This window comes from Scyliorhinus canicula, chromosome 16, assembly GCF_902713615.1.
Source record: "Scyliorhinus canicula chromosome 16, sScyCan1.1, whole genome shotgun sequence".
Lineage (NCBI taxonomy): Eukaryota > Metazoa > Chordata > Chondrichthyes > Carcharhiniformes > Scyliorhinidae > Scyliorhinus > Scyliorhinus canicula.
Window position 1 is genome coordinate 128,390,531 of NC_052161.1, and position 22,271 is coordinate 128,412,801.

General features: G+C 45.1%; 1 protein-coding gene across 8 annotated transcripts in view; it reads right to left on the reverse strand.

Annotated features, from left to right (window-relative positions):
- prkcz (protein kinase C, zeta) overlaps window positions 1–22,271 on the reverse strand; it is a 643,052-nt gene that overhangs the window by 282,215 nt on the left and 338,566 nt on the right. For 3 of the 8 annotated variants that reach the window (XM_038773787.1, XM_038773791.1, XM_038773789.1), the window contains one exon: window positions 13,583–13,714. The exons of the other annotated variants lie outside the window; for them this stretch is intronic. In XM_038773787.1, the coding sequence (XP_038629715.1) occupies window positions 13,583–13,714 (132 nt within the window). The remainder of the gene's footprint in view (window positions 1–13,582; window positions 13,715–22,271) is intronic. 8 annotated transcript variants of the gene reach the window in all.

Sequence of the window (22,271 nt, forward strand, 5' to 3'; positions counted from 1 at the left end):
AAAGTGGAAAAGAGAGGCTGGAACGGAAGGAGAAGAGAGTTATTCCAATACAGAAAGAAAGAGAAGAGAGGCAGGAAAGACAGGATCCCAGTGTGTCCATTGAAGACTAGCTGAGCTCAGACTTAAGGGCTGAAATATTCAAGTTTCCCCATTTAATCCCCAAGTTTGATGAAGGAGGAAACTTCCAGTGGTGCGATATGAATGGAAGATGCACATGAGGTGACTCCCACTGTAAACCTGACTTTTTACCCTTTTCCCCGGCACTTTCCTGAAAAATCCTGAAATTTGATTGTGTTGAGTTCCGTCTTCTCTGAGATGCCCAAGGGTGGCAGAACAAAAACAGATTAGTTGAATCTTGTTGACTGACTTTGAAGCCTCTCAGGGAACTACTGGAGGTAGAATGGTTGAGGCAACATCTTCTCCAATGACTCCACAAATGGCGAAGGCTATTACCAACAAGCTTGATAAACACCAACAAAACCTGTCGGTGGATGTTAAAATTGAAAAGGCATTAGTCTCTCTTTGGCTTGGTGCTTGAAACCAGCAAGACCATCAAAGCAAGGGCGGCATGGTGGCGCAGTGGTTAGCAGTGCTGCCTCATGGCGCTGAGGACCCGGGTTCGTTCCAGGCCTATGGTCACTGTCCGTGTTGAGTTTGCACATTCTCCCAGTGTCTGCACGGATCTCACCCCCACAATCCAAAGATGCGCAGGTTGGTGGATTGGACACGCTAAGTTGCCCTGAACTGGAAATTTTTTAAAAAACTGTTGAAGCCGATTGAGCCAGAATTAGGGACAAGGAGATGGCTATGTCGGACCAAAGTGATAGGATCACCTCTCTGGAGTCTGACCTTGCTTCTATGGTCAAAGTTAACAAAACATTAACAGTTGAGCTGAATGACCTGGAGAACAGATCCAGAAGACAAAATATTTGCATTGTGGGATTACCAGAGAGATTGAGAGCTCACCCCTACTTAGTATTTTTCAGACATGTTCCACAAGATAGTGGATCGGGGTGTACTTCCATCCCCCTCAGAATTAGACCGGGCCCTTTGCTCGCTTTGACTTACCCTGGAGATCCTCATGTGGTGATTTCATAGTTTCAAAAAGGAGTTGGTTCTTCAATGGGCAAAGGAGCACCATAATTTCATGTGGGAAGGCCACTTGATTAGGCTGTACCAGGACATGAGTGCAAACCTAGCTCAGAAAAGGGCCACTTTCAATAGAGTGAAATCCATCCTGTACAAGAGTAGAGTCAAGTTCGGGATGATCTATCCAGCTCGCCTTCGAGTAATGTTTCGAGAAAAATACCACTTTTGTGACTCACCGGGAGAGTTTGACTCCATTGTCCAAAAGCACACGTTGCCCTCTGTTTAATTTGTTATATGCCTCTGTATTTGGGCACTTTATTTAGTTTATTTTCATGCTCATTGTTTTGGTGTATTCTTTATGCCCTAGGTTTAATTTGAGAGATTCCTGCTGTTTGTTCCTTACATTAACCTATTTTTTTCCCGTTCTCTTTTCATTATTAACTTTTGGTGTGGGTTTTAGTTACCACCATGGCACTGTGAGTTGAATAGGATTTTACACTCCAGTTGGGAGTCTCCCAGCTAACAAGGTGTGTTAGGTAACGGGAGAGGTATTAGAGGGTTGTCTGCAGCTCATGTGCTTATAGTTTGTGTTTTGTTATGTTTTGTTAATTATAGACTTGAGGTTGGTATTATTTGCCACCGTTTCTTTTGCTTTTGGGTGCAGTTATACCCAATTACCATGCCGTTTTTGGGGCGGGGAGGGTTTTAGTTTTCTGACAGTGCCTACTGGTCCCTCTTTGTCAAGTCATCGGATTTGGCTCGATGGCCATCTTGGGTGGATCTTCTTGCTTTGTCTCAGCTGTGCCCCTTGTTTAATGTCTCACCTTGAGAATGTCCGACTCCGGTTTGAGGGTTGGTGGGAGACCTCCAAGCTGACTGATTACCTGGAATGTTAGGGTTTGAATGGTCCTGTAAAGTGGTTGCGAGCATTTGCTCATCTTAAGAGCCTAATCTCTGATGTGTTTTTTCTGCAGGAAACACTTGTGTTGTGAGGATCAGATCAGGCTATGTAAAGGCTGGGTTGGGCAAACTTTTCATTCTAGTTTCAATAGCAGGGTCAGAGGCATGACGATTTTAATTTATAAATGAGTCCAGTTCTCCTCTTCTCAGATTGTGGCTGACCCTAATGGTCCATACATACTTGTTTGTGGCTCCCTGTCCAAAATCCCAGTAGTTCTGGTCAACGGTCATGGCCCCAACTGGGATGCTAAGAATTTCATTAACTCCCTGTTAGCTTCCCTCCCCAACCTTGACTCATACCATCTTATTTTAGGGGGCAAAGATCGTACCAATCCCAAATCTTTTTTCCCCATCCGGGATGTTCAGGGCTTTGTTTCCTTTTATGGGTCAGAGGGCAGGGTAGATCCCTGGCATTTTTTGCACCCAAATGACAAGGATTTCTCCTTGTTCTCTTATGTGTCATCAATGTACTCCTGCATTGATTTTTTCATTTTAGATAGGGCTCTCTTCCCTTCTGTAGTGGCGGTTGAGTACTCAGCACTCGTAATCTCTGACCACGCCCAAAACTTCGTTGATCTGCTGCTGGAATCTGGTCCAACCCAATGCCCATCCTGGAAATTTGATATTACTCTGCTGGCTGATAAAAATTCTTGCGATCATTTATCCAACACTATCAACGACTATTAAATAGGTCTGACTCAATTGCCCCTTCCACATTTAGGAGGCTCTTAAGGCTATCCTTAGGGGAGGGTGGAGAAATTATTTCTTATAGCACATGTACTAAAAATTAAGAAGTTAGAACAGCAGAGGCTGGTGGACACCATTTTAGAGGGAAATCACTAGTATTAGCTCGATCCTACTCCAAAGCATACTTTTGTATGACTTGGATTCGGCCATGAACATAGAATACAGCACAAAAACAGGCCCTTCGGCCCTCCAAGTCTGTGCCGACCATGGTACCTGCAAGAACTAAAACCATATGCAATTATGGCGTCTATATCCTTCCCTTCCCACCCTATTCATATATTTGTCTAAGTGCCCCTTAATGCCGCTATCGTACCTGCTCCCACCATCTCCCCAGGAAGCACGTTCCATATATTTACACCCTCTGTGTAAAAAAAACTTGCCTCGTACATCTGTTCTAAACTTTTCCCCCACACACGTTAAACCTATGTCCCCTAGTACTTGACTCTCCTACCCCAGGAAAGAGCATCTGACTATCCACTCTGTCCATGCCACTCATAATCTTGTAAACCTCTATCGGGTCGCCTCTCAACCTCCAGCGTTCCAGTGAGAACAGACAGGGTTTATCTAACCGTTGCTCATATCTAATGCCCTCCATACCAGGCACATTCGTAGTCAACCGCAAATGTACCCTGTCCAAAGCATTCACATCCTCCTGGCAGTATGGCAATCAGAACAATATACAATAAACCAAATGTGGCCTAACTAAGGACAGCTGCAACATGACTTGCCAAATGTTATATTCAATGCCCCGACCGATGAAGGCCAGCATGCCATATGTCTTCTTGACCACCTTCTCCACATGAGATGCCACTTTCAGTGATCGGTGGACATGCACGCCCTGATCTCTCTGCCTGTCAATACTTGCAAGTGTTCTACCATTTAGTGTGCAGTGGCATGGTAGCACAGTGGTTAGAACTGGAATGTGGCGACTAGGGGATTTTCACAGTAGCTTTATTGCTGTGTTAACGTAAGCCTACTTATGACACTAATAAAGACGATTATTATTTGCCTCCTGGATCTGCTGGTTATATAATGTCACTATGGCCAGCATTCACAAAAAAACTTCATATTTGGACAACTCCCCCCTGAATAGGCAGGGCTGCCAATTTTCTCTACTTAAAATTCGCCCTGACAATAGAGTCGCTATCTATAGCCTTGATGGCTTTTAGTCAATGAAGGGATATTAACCAAGATGGGGTGGAACATCAGGTATCTCTTTATGCAGATGACAGACCTAATTACCTCCATCAATGGCATAATAAAGACACTCAATACCTTTGGCTTCTCCTTTAGCTAGAAGTTAAATCTAGGCAATGTTTTCTGGTCAACCCCCCTAGAAGAGGTGACAGTGGCACAGTAGTTAGCACTGCTGCCTCATCACGCCAGAGACCTGGGTTCACTTCCCGCCTCGTGTGGCATTTACACTTTCTCCCCGTGTCTGCGTGGGTTTCTTCCGGTTGCTTCGGTTTCCTCCGGTTGCTTCGGTTTCCTCCCACAGTGCAAAGATGTGCAAGTTAAGTGGGGTTATTGGGATCGGGTAGGGGAGTGGGCCTCGGTGGTGATTCGAGGGGCCTCCTTCTCCACTGTAGGAATTCTATGCTTCTAAGGAGAGCCCATTTAGGCATGTTACCCTTCTGCCTCTCTAATGCAAGTTTTCATTACTTGGGGGTCAGGGTGGCCCACAATTGGGCCTCACTTCACAAATTGAATTATTCAAGCCTGATCAATAATGTCAAAACTGACTTACAGAGCTGGAATAACCTTCCTCTATCATTAGTGTGCAGGATTCAAACAACAAAAATGAACATACTCCCCAGGTTTTTATTTCTCTTTCAATGCCTCCCCATTTTCCTGCCCAAATCTTTTTTTAATTAAGATTAATAATTTTATATCTGCTTTTATTTGGCTAGATAAGGATTTATGAATCTGCAGTGTTCTACACCAGAAAGATAGACGTACAGGGGGCTTGGCCCTCTGAAGCTTGTTGTTATATTACTGGGCTGCTAATATCCAAAACATCGTATTCTGGATCAGCAATCCCGATTCAATCTGTGGCCAAATGGATGCTTGCTCTTGCACTACATGCACTCTCCTTGCCATCGTTATTGCACAATAGCCCTTTTCACCCGCTAGCTTCTCCTTGAACTCACTGGTGGTCTCCTCTCTTAGAATCTGGAAACAGTCCTTTCCCCTTCTTCACTGGTCCCTAGCTGTAACAATCACCTTTTCATACCTTCTGGGCTGCACTCAACATTTGATTGTGGAAAATAAAGGGACATGAGCACTTAGGTGACCTATTGCCTGTTTTAGAGAGCCATCAGACAAATTTCAGCTAACCAACTCGCTACTTTCAGGTTCGCAACTTCGCTCATACGGTTTTCCTCTGGCCCTACCTTCCGCCCTCCTTGAGGAATTTATCCTCGGCTCAGCCTGGCAGGGGTCTATCAGATCTAAATGGCCACATTCTCTTGTCGTATCCTTCCCTACTACATGGGAGATGGCAAAATGGGGACAGTAAACTGGGCCCTATACTCACGAGCAAGGCTTGGAGAGAGACCCTTTACAGGGTCCCCTCACTTGCACACAGGTTCCCCCCCCCCCCAAACCCACGCACAGATATCCCCCTCCCTCCCCCCTCCCACGAACAGGTCCACCCCTCCCACCCCCACGCACAGGTCTACCACCCCCTCCCCCACACACAGGTTCCCCCCCCCACCTACGCACAGATTCACACCCCCTCCCCCACCTTCGCACAGGTTCCCCCCCCCACCTACGCACAGGTCCCCCCCCCCCCCACCTACGCACAGGTCCCTCCCCCCACCTACGCACAGGTTCCCCTCCCCCCCACCTAAGCACAGGTTCTCCCCCCCCACCTACGCACAGGTCCCCCCCTCCCCCACCTACGCACAGGTTCCCCCCCACCTACGCACAGGTCCCCCCCTCCCCCACCTACGCACAGGTTCTCCCCCCCCCACCTACGCACAGGTTCTCCCCCCCCCCCACCTACGCACAGGTTCTCCCCCCCCCCCACCTACGCACAGGTTTCCCCCCCCCCCCCCCACCTACGCACAGGTCCCCCCCCCCCCCCCCTACGCACAGGTTCCCCCCCCCCACCTACGCACAGGTTCTCCCCCCCCCCCACCTACGCACAGGTTTCCCCCCCCACATACGCACAGGTCACCCCCCCCCTCCCCCACCTACGCACAGGTCACCCCCCTCCCCCACCTACGCACAGGTCACCCCCCTCCCCCACCTACGCACAGGTCCCCCCCTCCCCCACCTACGCACAGGTCCCCCCCTCCCCCACCTATGCACAGGTCCCCCCCCTCCCCCACCTACGCCAGGTCCCCCCCCTCCCCCACCTACGCACAGGTCCCTCCACCCTCCACCCCCCCCCTCCTATCCCCCACGCACAGGTCCACCCCCCCCCCCACGCACAGATCCACCACCCCCCCCCCCCCCCCACCCACGCACAGATCCACCCCCCCTCCCATGCACAGGTCCACACACTCCTCTTCCCCCCCCCTCCAACGCAGATTCCCCGCACACGCGCCCCCTCCCCTCGCTCGCACACGCGCCCCCTCCCCTCGCTCGCACACGCGCCCCCTCCCCTCGCTCGCACTCGCACCCCCTCCCTCCCTCACGCACGCGCGTCCCCTCCCTCACGCACGCGCGTCCCCTCCCTCACGCATGCACCCTTCCCCCACTTACAACCCCCCCTCACTCATATACACGTCTCTACGATGCCCAAAACACCCCCGCCTGCACAGGCAACTCCGTGGCCCAAATCCCCCACTCACTCACACACACATCCATGAGGCCAGAATTTACCCCCTCACCTTCTCAAAGCTCTCTCTCTTACACATGCTGAGGCCTCCTACCGCTTCAGGCCGCCTCTTTTTACCACCGGCTCGAATCTCAGTGTCAATCCTCACTGTTGGTTTCTGGTTTTTCCACTCAGCACCAGTGAGATGGAATAAAAGGGCCAGAGAAGTGCCTCTCGGATCACTGGATGCTGCTTTATCAGCCTAAGAGGTCTTCCTAGTCAATACTAATTACTTTTGAAATTGGTTGGTTGGTTGCTCCTTTCGAATCGTGGTGTGGAGCTCATGTGGTTTATTTTAATCATGTTAATTGATGTTACTGTTGCACTTTGATGAGCAGTCTTAGTTTTTAATCTTAAATGTCACACAGTAATACTTCATTTCGGGAGAAACAAACTACTGATCACCATATAATTGATGTAAGGGAGATAAACCTCCACTTCAGAGTTCACTAGGTTATGGGCAAATTTAAATTGTGACAGCTCTACATTCTTGTTTCTTGAGATGAGAGGAATTTTCCAAATTTTGCATTTCAAATATTTTTATCCACTTATTTAAATAGATGAAGTTAGCTTAACATTCATTCTACTACTAGAGAACAATTTTAATTTATTAATGCCAAATAGAATGACACATTCATAAGATTCCTCGATACATCTATTGTCTATGTTCTTCACAAAGAATATTTTATAAGCTTCATCATAGAAAGCACAAAAGGCCTCCTTTGGCTAATTTCTCATAACATAGCGGAAATTAATTATAATTTATTATCACTCTTATACTGCTGGCAGCAGAGTCTGCATTCCTACTTGTGGCTTTTTAGGGTTTGCAGGTCTATCATTTATATCATTCTTATCTCATTTCATGTCTGATCTGCAGTCTTGTCAATTTGACCTGAATTTTTCCCTTACTATGAGTATCTCTGATGAATAGCCTTAATTGTTGATACAATTTCTGTTTCTTTCACATCTTTAATTACCTCAATGCTCCTTTCCACATCCTGATGTAAAGATCATTTCAATTAAAAAACAAGTTCTTGTGTGACCGTTAAATAGGTTGCAGGTCAATCAACCAGCATATGTCTTAGTCTACAAGGCACAAGTCATGTGTGCGATGGAATATTCTCCACTTGTCTGGATGAGTGTAGCTCCAACTCAAGAAGTTCAGAACCATCTAGAGAGCACACTTGATCAGTATGCTATCCAACACCCCACACAGTGGCAGCAGCAGTGTACAACATATACAAGATGCACTGCAGCCTCCTTGGACAGTAACCCCCAACCCTGTGACCTTTAAAAACAAAAGAACAGCAAATGCATGGGAACATCACTACCTGCAAGTTCCTCTCCAAACCACTATATCGCTGTTACTTCACTGTGACTGGGTGAAAACCCTGGAACTCCATTCCTCTTAGCACCGGGGGTATACCTGCACTAGATAGATTGCAGCGATACAGGAAGACAGTTAATCACCATCTTCTCAAGGGCAATTAGGAATGGCCAACAAATCCTGGCCTTGACAGTGATGCTCTCATTCCATAAATGAATGAATAAAAAAAAATAGGTTTTCCATCTCTTCTTTATGCTATTTAAAAAATTTACTCATATTCATTTTTCACAAACATACATGAAACGGCTTCTACCATTTCTACCCAATCGGGACATATATTCATAGTTACCTCAATGTTCTCTGAAGCAGCCAAGTAAATCACTCTGTTATAAAACAACCACAACAATATTTATTAATACAAAATAAATTGAAACTTATACTGATACGTTGCGAATAGATAAGAAGACAAAGGCAATTTCAGTACCGTCAAATCCTAAACTAACTCTGGGGGCAGGTGGCCAACTTTGGAAATTGTCCCACAGACTGATCAAGCAACAGTCTGAAACAGTCATTCATATTCAGAATCATAGCAGGTTGCAGTCCTCTTGAGCAGACCCTGTCCTGTCAACAGCACACGTTCACCAGAGAAGGGGTGCAGTGACATACAATTAGGTGAAATTGGGCTGAGGAATCCGCAGCATTGGTCATACGCTCCAGGAAAATCACACGGCTTCAGATCAAACAAAAGCAAGACAACCTCCATTTGATCAAACCCCCAGCACCACCACCGCCTCACAATTGATAAATTAGTATTTCTCCATACTGAACATCACTTGGAATAAGCATTGAGAGAAGCCAAGTCATCATATAAATTCTGGTTGTACTTCAACCAGTACTGACACAATTGTATTGTCAACAGAATCTACAATCACGTGGACATGTACCACAGTGAGAAAATCGTATACAAGAAAGAAAGATGCCCAAATGGATGTACATCAAGTTGTACATCAGCCAGAAGCTTCAACGACTGACCACAATGAAAGCTAAGCCAAAGATATTGGCATAAAAATTCTATTGCACCACCAGCTGCTCTCTTTAGTCATAAATCCTTTGGATGGCTTTGTCCCACACCTCTACAATCTCCTTTAGTCTCACACCCTCACCCCATGCATTATAATCGTCTGATTTGTGACCCTTTTGTACACCTTCCCACCTCTGGTCCACCATGAATGGCAGCATCTTTAGGGTTTCTGGGCTTACACTGCAGAACTCCTTTCCTTAAGACTATCCCGTTTTCTTACCTGTCCCTAAATCCCAAATGCTATAATTTATCTTTCTTAACTCAACTGTTACAGTTGGTCCATTTTTCCTTTGTGACGTACACTGATGTAAATTGTAAGCTAAAGAAGTAACATAGATACAAGTTGTTATTGTTGGATAATTCAGTCAAAAAAGCATCCATTAAAAGCATGAGAAAGACCAGGGTAAAATGAAGATAAGAAGAAATAGGAGTAGGCCATTTGGCCCATCAAGCCTGTCCTGCTACTCAATAAGATCATGGCCAATCTGATTGCATTCTTAAGTCCACTTTAGTGCGTGCCCCAATAACCTTCAACTCCCTTGTAGATGAAAAGAATCTGTCTAACTCAGTCTTGAATATGTCCAATGATCCAGTCTCCACTGCTCTCTGGAAGAGAATTCCAAAGACTAATATCCCTGAGAGAGAAGAAATTACTCTTAATCTCCATCTTAAATCCCCTTATTTTAAATTGCGTGCCCCCAAGTGCTTGATGCCTCCAGGAGAAGAAGCATCTTCTCAGCACCTAATCTGTGAACCCCCTCTTAGAATCTTATATTTTTTTCATAAGACCACCTCTCACTCTTCTAAACTCCAAGTAACAACCTGCTAATTGGAAATAGGAAAAAACCTAAGTCAAATCAATGAGAATAAATCATTTTTGTACTGAATAAATCCAACTAAATCTTTAACAGGTCAAATTTTCTTGAACAATCAGACACGTTATTATGCTTGCTTTAGGTTGCTAACTTTAGAAACATGGAAAATAGGAGGATGAGGCCATTCAGCCCTTCAAGCCTGTTCTGCCATTCATTATGATCATGTCTGATCATCCAACTCAATAGCTTAATCACGCTTTCCCCCCATACTCTTTGATCCCCTTCACCCTACGTGCTATACTTTGAAAACACACAATGTTTGACCTCAACTACGTCCTATGGTAATGAATTCCACAGGCTCACCACTCTTTGGGTTGAGGAACTTCTCCTCATTTCAGTCCTAAATGGTTTACCCCATATCCTCAGACTGTGACCCCTAGCTCTGGACATACCGACCATCAGGAACATCCTTCCTGCATCTACCTGGCCTACTCCTGTTAGCATTTTACATGTTTCAATGAGATCCCCCCCGCTCTCATTCTTCTGAATTCCAGTGAATACAATCCTAACTGATTTAATCTCTCCTCATACGTCAGTCCCGCCATCCCAAGAATCAGTCTCGTAAACTTTCACTGCACTCCAGCTAGAGCAAGAACACCCTTCCGCAGATAAAGAAACCAAACAAAACTGCACATAATGTTCAGGTGTGGCCTCACCAAGGCCTTGTATAATTGCAGCAAGACATCTCTGCTCCTGAACTCAAATCCTTGCACACTAAAGACCAGCATACCATTTGCCTTCTTTACCGCCATGCTTACCTTCAGTGACTGGTGTACGAGGACACCCAGGTCTCGTTGCACATTCCCCTCGCCGAACTTAGTGCCATTCAGATAACAGACTGCCTTCTCGTTTTTGCTACCAATGTGGATAACCTCGCATTTATCCCAATTATACTGCATCTGCCATTCATTTGCCCACTCATTCAACTTGTAGTAGTAGTAATAATAATAATCTTTATTAGTGTCACAAGTAGGCTTACAGTAACACTGCAAGTCCAAATCACACTGAAGTAACACTGCAAGTCCAAATCATACTGAAGCATCTCTGCATCTTGCTCACAGCTCACCCTCCCACCCAACTTGGTGTCATCTGCAAAGTTGGAGATATTACATTTTGTTCCCTCATCTAAATTATGAATACATATTGTGAATATCTGGGATCCCAGCGTCGATCCCTGCAGTACCCCACTAGTCACTGCCTGCCACTTTGAAAAATAGCTGTTAATTCCTATTGTTTCCAGTTTTCTATCCATCTCAATACATTACCCCTAATTCCATGCGCTTTAATTTTACATGCTGAGCTCTTATGCTGGACTTCGTCAAAAGCCTTCTGAAAGTTCAAATATACCACTTCCACTGGCTCTCCCTTTTCAATTCTACTAGTTACATCTGTTGGATTTGTTAATTGTTTGGGGTCTTTTAAGAAATCAACTAAATACATACTGGAAAATAAAATGATTTTTTATAAATACTTAGTCTGCAAAAAGTAGAATCAATGTTCTAGAAAATGAGTGAACTGTTGAACTCAAGGTCATGTCTGCAGGATGCTAACATTGATTCAAAGAATGTTCCATGTAAGCTCTACCAAAGAAACAATAATATGGTATTGAAAACACATTTAACAAATTGCAACAATTAAGTAACCATAGCAAGGCTAGTGGTTCGTCATGACGTAAAGACTCTAGCCGTGAGAAAGTGCGTGAGCAACTGGATTGTGCCAGGGAAATATTAATTAATCTTAACTGATTAATGTTTAATTAACTAATCCCCTGTTGAGCGATTGATATTTGTTTGAACGAATCAGGGAGTTTCAGCTGAGAGTTAGAACCAATGAAAAATGAATTAAACTATAGATAAGGATTTTCTTAAGAATAAGATGGTATGATTAACTTTTGCACAGAATTCTTGCTTTCCGGAATTCTTGAAGCATCTGTTAAATTACCTTTGTTTTCAAAGGACTTTCTTTGCATTTTTCCCATGTTTATGTTTTAACGTTCTTTCGTTGTGTCTTGACAAATTTATGTATTATTTTGATCACAATTTTGATTCAGTTCTTATACAAGTGTTTTAAGTGAATATTTAGCAATAAAATTGTGTTTTGGACACCCCAATCAATCGGAATGTTTATCGTATTTGGGAGAAAAATAAGAGATCTTCCATACATCCATGAAGAACTCCAGTAGATTTGTCAAGATGATTTCCCCTTCATAAATCCATGCGGACTCTGTCCAAACTTGCCACTGTTTTCTCGGCGCTCAGCTATAAAATCTTTGATAATTGATTCAAGAATTTTCCCCACTACTGACATCAGGCTTACTGGTCTATAATTCCCTGTTTTCTCTCTACCTCCCTCTTTAAATTGTGGAGTTCCATTAGTTACCTTCCAATCTGCAGGAACTATTCCAGAGTCTATAGAATCCTCGAAGATGACCACCAATGCATCCATTATTTCAAGAATCACTTCCTTAAGTATTCTGGGATGTAGATTATCAGGCCCTGTGGATTTATCAGGCCCTGGGGATTTATCAGCCTTCAATCCCATCAATTTCCCCTTCATTTCTCTACTAACATTGATCTCCTTCAGTTCCTCCCTCTCACTAAATCCTGTGTTCCCCAACATTTCTGGAATGTGATTTGTGTTCTCATTTGTGAAGACTGACCCAAAGTATGCATTTAGTTACTCAGCCATTTCTTTGTCCCCTATTATACATTCTCCGGTTTCTGATTGCCTTCACCAATCTTTTTCTCTTCACATACTGGCAGAAATTTTTAGTCAGTTTTTATGTTCCCTGCAAGCTTACTCTCGTCTCTATTTTCCCCTTCTTAATCAATCCCTTTCAAGCAAAACTGAATAAAAGAAATGCATCTTTAAATTATACCAAAGAACACGAGAAGTTAAAATAATATAACATAGGTGTTACATGAAAAATTAATGTAGCTAGTGAGAATTCTAACAATTACATTGATACCTGTTCTAATTCAGTGAAACTGGAGCAAGACACTTAGTCAAGAATGGAACATTCTGAAATTGGTAAACTACCAATGAAGCCTATAAATGAAGTACTGGGATTGCCGAAGTGTGAACGGGTTTAGGACTAAAAAGATGTCATAAATACCAAATCTCATATTTTTAATGATTCTCCAGAATTAAAAATCAGTCCCATCTCATCTTCCTTGATATTGAAACAACTCCATGGATAGTAACCAGCTACTATGGAAAGTTAAAATTGCTCATTTGTTGCTCTGACTAGCTCAGCACAAAAAGGTGACAGAACCTGGAACCTTTCTCGTCTCTATGACTCAGCAACAGTATGCAGTACATTTATGGCTGAGTGATCACAGTATTTTTCATTGGCAGAAAAACATTCCTTCCCTCGTCAAAATTTATGTTTTAAATTTAAGTATTCATAGAAATGGTAATACTAACTACATTGGCTTAAGCTTTCAAAGGAGAGATGGGGAGAAATTAAAACCCAAAGAAAAAACTATGTCCAATCAATGAGTCATGGAGTAGTACAACATTTAGATTGAAGAAGCATACAGATTAGAGCATCCCTCTCTTTTGACTGGAAGCAGTACAGTTCTAAGCAAAACCAAGGTGGGAAGAGATTGAAGAACAAAAGTTGATATAAACGATAAATAATGTCACATCTAGCACAGAGAGCTATCACTACTTACCATATGCCTTTGGCAGGTCAGAGGAACAAGTCTGTGACAGCGCTTATGGACCAACAATTTGCAGTTGATACACTTGTAGCCCTGCCTGCCGAGACCCCATATCCTTTCACTGCAGTGTCCACAGTAGGCCTTCTGCAGAGAAGAAAAACAGATTAACACACATTTTTGTACCCACTCATGACATGCATGCCTGTTCTCCACATCTGGGCTTGAGTGCAAGAGGTTGTTGAGTTTTTTTAATAAATTTAATGTACGCAATTAATTTTGTCCAATTAAGCGGCAATTTCACACGGCCAATCCACCTAGCCTGCACATCTTGGGGTTGTGGGGACGAAACCCACGCAAACACGGGGAGAATGTGCAAACTCCACACGAACAGTGACCCAAAGCCGGGATCGAACCTGGGACCTCAGCACCGTGAGGCTGCAGGGCTAACCCACTGCACCACTGTGCTGCCCTGAGGTTGTTGAGTTAAGGTCAATTCCTCAATGCAGTTTGCAATGGGGAACTGGTCAACAGTAAGTTGGTGTTGAGAGGATGTTTCCCCTCATGTGACAATCTAGAACTCAGGGGCACAGTATGAGGTTCCCCAATTCAAAGTTAGGGATAAGGGTAAGGTCGCAGCAATCTTACTGGACTAGCAATTCAAGACTAATGATCTGGAACTCCGGTTCAAAGCCCACCACTGCAGCTGGTGTAATTCTAATTCAATTAATTAATTAATTCAATTGGGGGACTTCCGGTAGTGGCTATGTGGAGAAGGGTGTACACGCACCAGGGGACTTGGTTTTTGACCCTTTCTGCCTAGTTTTTGGGTGAGTTTTTAGACAAAAGTAGTCTGATTCGATGGAATAAGATCCCCTCGTTCGAGTAATATCCGGTAAAAACAGCACAAAGCAAAAGTTGGGCAAGGGGTCATCATCAAACTAAGAGCCTCAGCAGGGGGGTAACATGATGGTGGCTCCTGCTGAGTCGGTAGCCCCTCAGTGGACAACTGGGCTTTGGTCCCAATGGAACAGTGGATTGTGGGATAGGAGACAATGATACAGATGGTGGAGGCAGCATTTTCTGACCATAGTGATCAGATATGTTTCCCTGGAGGCAGAGATGGCAGTGCTGGCTGAGGAGCAGAGAGTGCTAAAGTCCAAAGTTGATGATCTGGAGAACCGTTCCAGACATCAGAACTTAAAGATCACTGGGTTGCGGAGGGCATGGAGGGCTCAAACTCCATGGACTAACTGTCCAAGACGTTCGTAAAGTTGGTGGGCAGGGAGTCTTTCCAACCCCTGCGGAGTTGGACTGGGCTCAGAGATCAGTGAGACTGAAGAGACTGTAGTTGAGAAGGCCATGCAATCAGATGTTGGGGCAGACATGGCGAGAAGGCGTGTGGCATTTAATGAGGCCAAGGACGCACTGCACAAGAGCAACGTGAGGTTGTGTGTGATGTATCCGGCTTGTCTTTGGGTAATTTTCAAGTGCAGAGACTATTATTTCGATGCGCCGGAGGATGGGAATGAGCACGGACTGGGGGTGAACTAAATTGATTGAGGACTATAGAGTTTGTTGTTTGCTCATTGTGAGGCGAGTGTCCCTTTAAGAAAGGTTTTTATGTCTTATCATATGGCTTCAGTTATGTCATTTTGTGGGTATAGCTGGGCTGTGGCTCTGTGAGCTTTTACTTTCACTTTGAGTTTTGGACAGCTTTGAACTGCACAGGTTGAAAGAAGTGTCTCTCTCTATCTTCATTTTAAAAGCTGTTCCAGACAGCTTGGTAACTTAAAAGAGATAATTGCTTTCTGGATGGAATTCAAATCCGGTGTTTGAAAAGGGGAACAGAGGGCGCGATTCTCCAAAACGGAGAGAAACAGCCGACGCCGGAGTGAAACCCGGAGTGTTTCACTCCGGCGTCGGAGGCCGCTCCTCGCCCCCTATTCTCCCCCCCGGGGGAGCGAGGAGCGGCGTTGCGTGAATCTCGGGCGCCGGGCCTTGACGCTTGCGTCAAAGCGGCGCGCCGAGAATGACGTGGCCGGCAGCGCCTAAGTGACGTCAGCCGCGCATGCGCAGGTTGGCCGGCTCCACCCGCGCATGCGCAGTTGCCGTCTTCCTCTCCGCTGCCCCGCAAGACATGGCGGCTTGATATTGCGGGGCGGCGGAGGGAAAAGAGTGCGTTGTTTACAGACGCCGGCCTGATGATCGGTGGGCACCGATCGTGGGCCAGACATCTCCTGAGCACGCCTGTGGTGCTCGATCCGCCTTCCGCCCACCACAGGCCCCACACTTACCTGTCGGGCGCTGTTCATGCCGGCAGCGACCAGGTGTTGTTGGCGCCGGCGTGAACTGGTCGGGGTCGTCAGGCCGCTCGGCCCATCTGGGCCGGAGATTCGCCAGGAAAAACGGCGAGCTGCGATTCTCCGAGCGGCGTGTCGCAAACCGCGACACGCCATTTTGGGGGGGGGGTGCAAGAATCGCGGGGGGTGCCAGGGCGGCGTGGCGTGATTCGCCTGGCCCTCCCATGATTCTCCCCCCCGGCGTGGGGAGCGGAGAAACGCGGCCAGACTATCAATAAAAATAGTCTTATTCAAGTGAGAATGCCACGTGCTGGGCCACGCCTTTGAAAAGGGGTTTCTGGTTTTACTTGGATTTTGTTAATGATTTGGAACAGTTAAAGGGGTATTCATTAAGGGTTACACATAGATTACTGTAGATGAGTGGGGTCTTTATGTTCGTAATTGATAAAAATTCTTGCTGTGTGTGTTTATACAAATGTTAACTAAATTCTTAGAATAAAGCTTGTTTATTGATTCAAAGCGCCTAAGAAGCCTGTTGAATAACACCTGAAAGGCAGGCTCTTGTGCTCATCTATAACTATTTGTTTTATTTGTCTACGGTCAAGTGAACTCCATAATATACTTTGGAGTTTCCTAAACCCTGGACCATAACATCATTGTTCAATTCATGTATATATGTATCTTTTGGAGGATTTATGGGGTAGGGCTTGGGATTGTGCCAGGTCTTGTTGATGGGCAGTTCGCTTTGGGCATAGTTGGAGTTCATATATTGCACTGTTGAGTTTTCTTTTTGGGTGCAGGAGGGGTGTGGCCGGTGGTTGGGAGTTGATTTGCCTCTGGTTGGGACAGGGAATTGATCGTTGATATACTGTTTTGTTGACTTTGATTTCTACCTTGCACGGGGGTCAACCTGCTAGCAGTACAGCTAGTTAACGGCAGCAAAGGGGAAATGTCTGCAGCTTGTTACCATGGAATTTTTTTACAGTAAGAAGCTTAAGCTTTTGGCTCTGTTTTGTTTGGGCATGGGGACGGCGAGTGTTTGTTTGGTTTTCAGGATAGGGTGGAGTTGGGGGAAGGGGTGGACAGCTGACGGTGATGATTCCTTTGTTTTTGGACTGGCTTTATGGGGATGTGATGGCCACCTTCAGTGGACCTGGAGTTGGCGCAGGTTGCGGCACTATTGGATTGCCTCACAGGGGGAAATATGGCTGATTTGGGGACGAGGACGGTGGGGATGGGGGGCAAGGCCCCCTTTTCTGCAGGTAACATATTGTCAGTGCCAGTTGGGAGGTACATAATCATCAGTGGGCGTTGGCACACCAGTGGTATTGGCCAATGTGCATGCACTGAACTGGGATGACATGGCCTTCATTAATAAGGTACTGATGACTATCCAAGATCTTGATTCACATCAGCTAATTGCAGGGGTTGTCACGAGTAGGCTTCAATGAAGTTAGTGTGAAAAGCCCCTAGTCGCCACATTCCGGCGCCTGTTCCCGTGCCAGCCTCCCCGGACAGGCGCCGGAATGTGGCGACTAGGGGCTTTTCACAGTAACTTCATTGAAGCCTACTCGTGACAATAAGCGATTTTCATTTCATTTTTCATTCAATCTGGTGGAGAAAGGTAGATTAGGTGAGGAATTCATAGAATGGCTTTGGGATCATTTCTGAGAACAGCGCCTTGTGGCACCAACCAGAGAGTAGACGATACTGGATCTGATACTGGACAACGAGATAGGATTAATTCTCAACCTCAGAGTGAAGGCAGTCCTAGGTAGCAGCAATCATAATACGACTGAACTTTACATTCAGTTTGAGGGAGAAAAGTGAGCCCAACATGAGAATTTTAAGATTAAATAAGGACGATTATGAGGGCATGAAAATAGAGCTAGCTAAAGTGAACTAGCAAATTAGATAACGCGATACATTAATAGAGATGTGGTGACAGAGATTATTTCAGAATAGATACATTCCAACACTTCAGAGAAATTCCAAAGAAAGGATCCACCACCCATGGTTAACTAAAAAAGTTAAATATAGTATCAAATTGAAACGAAGCACAAAGCTGGATCAGAAGGCTGGACAGAATATTTAAAAAAATGATTAAAAGATTAATAAGGAGGGAAAAATTTAAAGTACACGAAAAAACTATCTAGAAATATAAAGACAGGCAGTAAGAGTTTCTATAGATATCTAAAAAATAATAGAGTTAACCAAAAGTGAGAGTTTCTACAGGTATCTAAAAAAGAAGAGAGTTAACCAAAGTGAGTACTGGTCCTATTGAAAGTGAGTCTGGGGAATTATTATCGAAAGTGAGATGGCAGCGGCTAGGATGAGCAGGTTTTTCAGGGTAGAAGATAGGTGTGCAAGGTGCACAAGCCCAGCAAATCATGTCCACATGTTTTGGGAATCCCCAAAGCTTAGAGGGTTTTGGCAGGGTTTTGCTTTGGCAAATGTCCACGGTGCTAAAAACACGAATGGTGCCGAGTCCGGAGGTAGCGATCTTTGGAGTGTCGGAAGAGCCGGGTGTTGGGGGCGAAAGAGGCTGACGCCTTGGCCTTTGCCTCCCTGGTAGCCCGGAGACGGATCTTGTTAATGTGCAGGGACTCAAAGCCCCCGAATGTAGAGACCTAGGTTAGTGACATGGCTGGGTTTCTCAGTCTCGAGAAAATAAAGTTCACCTTAAGAAGGTCAATGGTCGGGTTCGCCCGGAAGTGGCAGCCGTTCGTCGACTTTCTCGGGGAAAATTAAAAAGCAGATGCAGTGGGGGGGCAGATTGTTGTTGTATGGTTGGGGTGCGTGAAGATTGAGTTGGGGCTGAAATGTTTAGCATACCATGTTGATGTCATTGTCTATGTTATTTTTATAAAAATTTTCACATACCTTAATAAAAATATTTTAAAAAAGAAAATGAGATGGCAGGTGAATTGAACTGGTATTTTCCATCAGGCTTCACTATATAGATATAAGTAAAATTCCAGAAATATCTATAAACTAGAAAATGAAAGGAGGGAGTAACTTTGGAAAATTACAATCAAGAGGGAAGTGGTACTGACAGAAATTTTTAAAAATCCATTTGCGGGATGTGGGCGGCACTGATTAGGCTAGCATTTATTGCCCATCACTAGTTGCCCTTCAGAGGTTGGTGGAGAGAGACTTCCGGTGACTGGGATATGCTGAGGAGTTGACATCATGTGGCTCTCCTCCAGCAAATCTGAAAAATAGACACTTTCGACCTGAAAAACACCGACAAACCGAACAAATCATCCCCACAACACTAGCAGAAGAACAGAAGAGAAAAGGATGCCAGTCCAGGGGTCGAGTGGAGACAGGGAGCAGGAAGAGTGTGGACCAACAGCAGACGGACAAGGCGACCGATGCACAAGGCAATGAAACCCGGACTTTTCCGGAGTGTGGGGGTCCGGCTAGGCACACCAGGGGATGGCTGGATGACATTCCTCTCAATAGCTTTGAGGGAACACAGAAACAAGACAAAGTTGGACATCCAGGCTGTGGAGCGCATGGTGGCCGAAGCTCTAGCGCACATGCAATTGGCCCTGGACAAAGCCGAAAAGCGACTGGAGGCCCAGGAGGCGACATTCAAAGACTTGGAGAGAACCACAACGCACGAGAGCGACTGGATCATCACCCTGGAAAAGAAGGTGGCGAGAGACTTTGCGAGGAAGGTCTTACCGACATATCCGGTAGTGCTGCCAGTCTCATTGATGGCGAGGGTTCTGTCCCTCGAGGGGCTGGAGGAGGGGAGCACCGTGAGAATTTGCAGGTGGATAATGGCTGAGGATACGGCATTCAAGGTGGGGTCTAAGGCCAAGTGGGAAGAGGAGTTGAGGGCGGAATTAGATGAGGGCTGTGGTGTGAAGCCTTGCTTGGGTGAATACTTCTTCACCGTGCCTGAGACTGGGGCTGATACAATTAAAGGTAGGGTTTGGATGAATTGGTTGTTTTAGGGGGTGGAAGCCAAGTATAAGTGCTGTGGGAGGGGCCTGGCAAATTACGTGCATACATTCTGGCATGTCCTGAGCTGGTGAGATTTTGAGTTTCCTTCTTCAGCACCATGTCGGCGATTCTACAGATGGAATTGGAGCCATATTTGGGGTGTCAGACCTGCCGATGGGTGCGGGGGCAGATGTCATATACACGCTCACAGGCGGTGGGTTGGAGTGGTCAGCTTTTCCAACCTATGCCTCATTATGGTGGGGAGATGTTATAGAGTTTTTGTATCTTGAGAAAATTAAGTATACGCTAAGGAACGCTTTTGAGGGATTTTATAACAGATGCCGCCCTTTCATGCTGTGTTTTTTTAAAAGAGCTAGTCACCGTGAGCTGTTTGGAGGGGTGGGTGCGGTTTTGTTTGTGCGTATTTTTTGTTTTATTTTATTCTTTATTCACTAAAAAATGTTCAATAAAAATATTTTTAAAAATAAGGAGTTGCCCATTTAAGATAAAGGTGAGGAGAATTTATTTCTGTCAGAGGGTCAGGAGTCTTTGGAAGTCTCTTTCTCTGGAGACAGAACCTTTGAATATTTTTATGGCAGAGATAGATAGATTCCTGATAAGCATGGGGGTGAAAGATTTCAGGGGTCGGCAGGAAATGGAGTTCAGATTACAATCAGATCAGCCATGGTCTCATTGAATGGCAGAGCAGGCTCGAGAGGCCAGGTGACCAACTATTGCTCCAATTAATATGTTCTTAGGAGTGTGCTAGAATACTCTCCACTTGCCTGGACAAGTGTGGCTCCAGCAACACTGAAGAAGCACATTATCCAGGACAAGCAGTCTGCTTGATTGGCGCACCATCTACCAAGTTTTAAAAATTTTTATAAATTTAGAGTACCCAATTCATTTTTTTTTCCAATTAAGGGGCAATTTAGCGTGGCCAATCAACCTCCCCTGCACTTTTTTGGGTTGTGGGGGCGAAACCCACACAAACACGGGGAGAATGCGCAAACTCCACACGGACAGTGACCCAGAAAAGGGATCGAACCTAGGACCTCGGCGCCGTGAGCCATCTACCAAGTTAAACATTCACCCCCGTTGCACTGTGTACTATATACAGGATGCACTTCAGCAATCCCACAATGCTCATTTGACTGCATCTCCCAAACCCATGGCTTCTCTTAATTAGAAAGACAAGGGGAGCAGATGCATGGCAACACCACAACTTCCAAGCCACACATCATAATGACATGGGACTACATTGTTGTTCGTTCATTGCTGTTGGATCAAAATTCTGGAACAAGTCCCTAACAGCACTGCAGGTGTACCTACTTGTTATGGACTACAGCAGTTCAAGAAGACACTTCAACACGACCTCCTCAATGGCAATTCGGGAAGGGCAACAAATTCTGGCCTTAAGCGACACACACATCGCATGAAAGAATTTCCAAAATCTCCACTCTTGCTTCTAATCACTTCCAGCCCTGCAATTCTCAAATATCTGTACTCCTCAGTGATTAGCACTGCTGCCTCGCAGCACCGAGACCCCAGGTTCGATCTTGGCTCTGGGTCACTGTCCGTGTGGAGTTTGCACATTCTCCCCTTTTTGCTTGAGTTTGTCCCCCACAACCCAAAGATGTGTAGGGTAGGTGGATTGGCTATGCTAAATTGCCTCAATTGGAAAAATCAATTGGGTACTCTAAATTTATTTTTTTTAAATGTCTGTACTCCTAATTCTGGCTTCAGCACTGGTGGCTGTGCCTTTAAATGTCTAGATGCTAAGCTCTGGAATTCCCTCTCTACTGTCTTTCCTCCTTTAAGACACTCCTTAAAAACTTGCATTTCTGACCAAGCCCTTGCCCATCAGCTCAAAAATCACCTGATGTATTTTGGTGTCAAGTTTTGCCACAGGATTTAGAAACATAGGAATTAGGAGCAGAAGTAGGCAATTCAGCCCTTTGAGCCTGATCCACCATTCAATCAGATAATGGCTGATCTCTTCCTGGACTCAAATTCACCTCCCCACCCGTTGCTCCTATCCCATTAATCTGTTTTATAAAATCAGAAATATATCTATCTCTTTCTTAAAACCATTTAATACTCAGATTCCACAGCAGCAAGTTCCACAAATTCACCACCCTCTGCGAGAAGTAGTTCCTCCTCATCTGTTCTAAATCTACCGCCTCTCTACCTATATCCGTGACCTCTTGTTCTAGAATATCCCACAATGGGGAACATTTGGTTTACGTTTACTCTATCAATCACTTTTAGCATTTTGTACACCTTGATCAAATCCCCTCTCATCCGTCTAAACTCCAGCTATGGGACACAGCATGACAGCTTCACTTTTGCACCTAATCACATTATTTATTTCTGAACAATGGAGCAGATTGAGTGGGGAGCAGCTGAAGGGAGAAGCTCAAAACAGTAAATAAAATTAACAT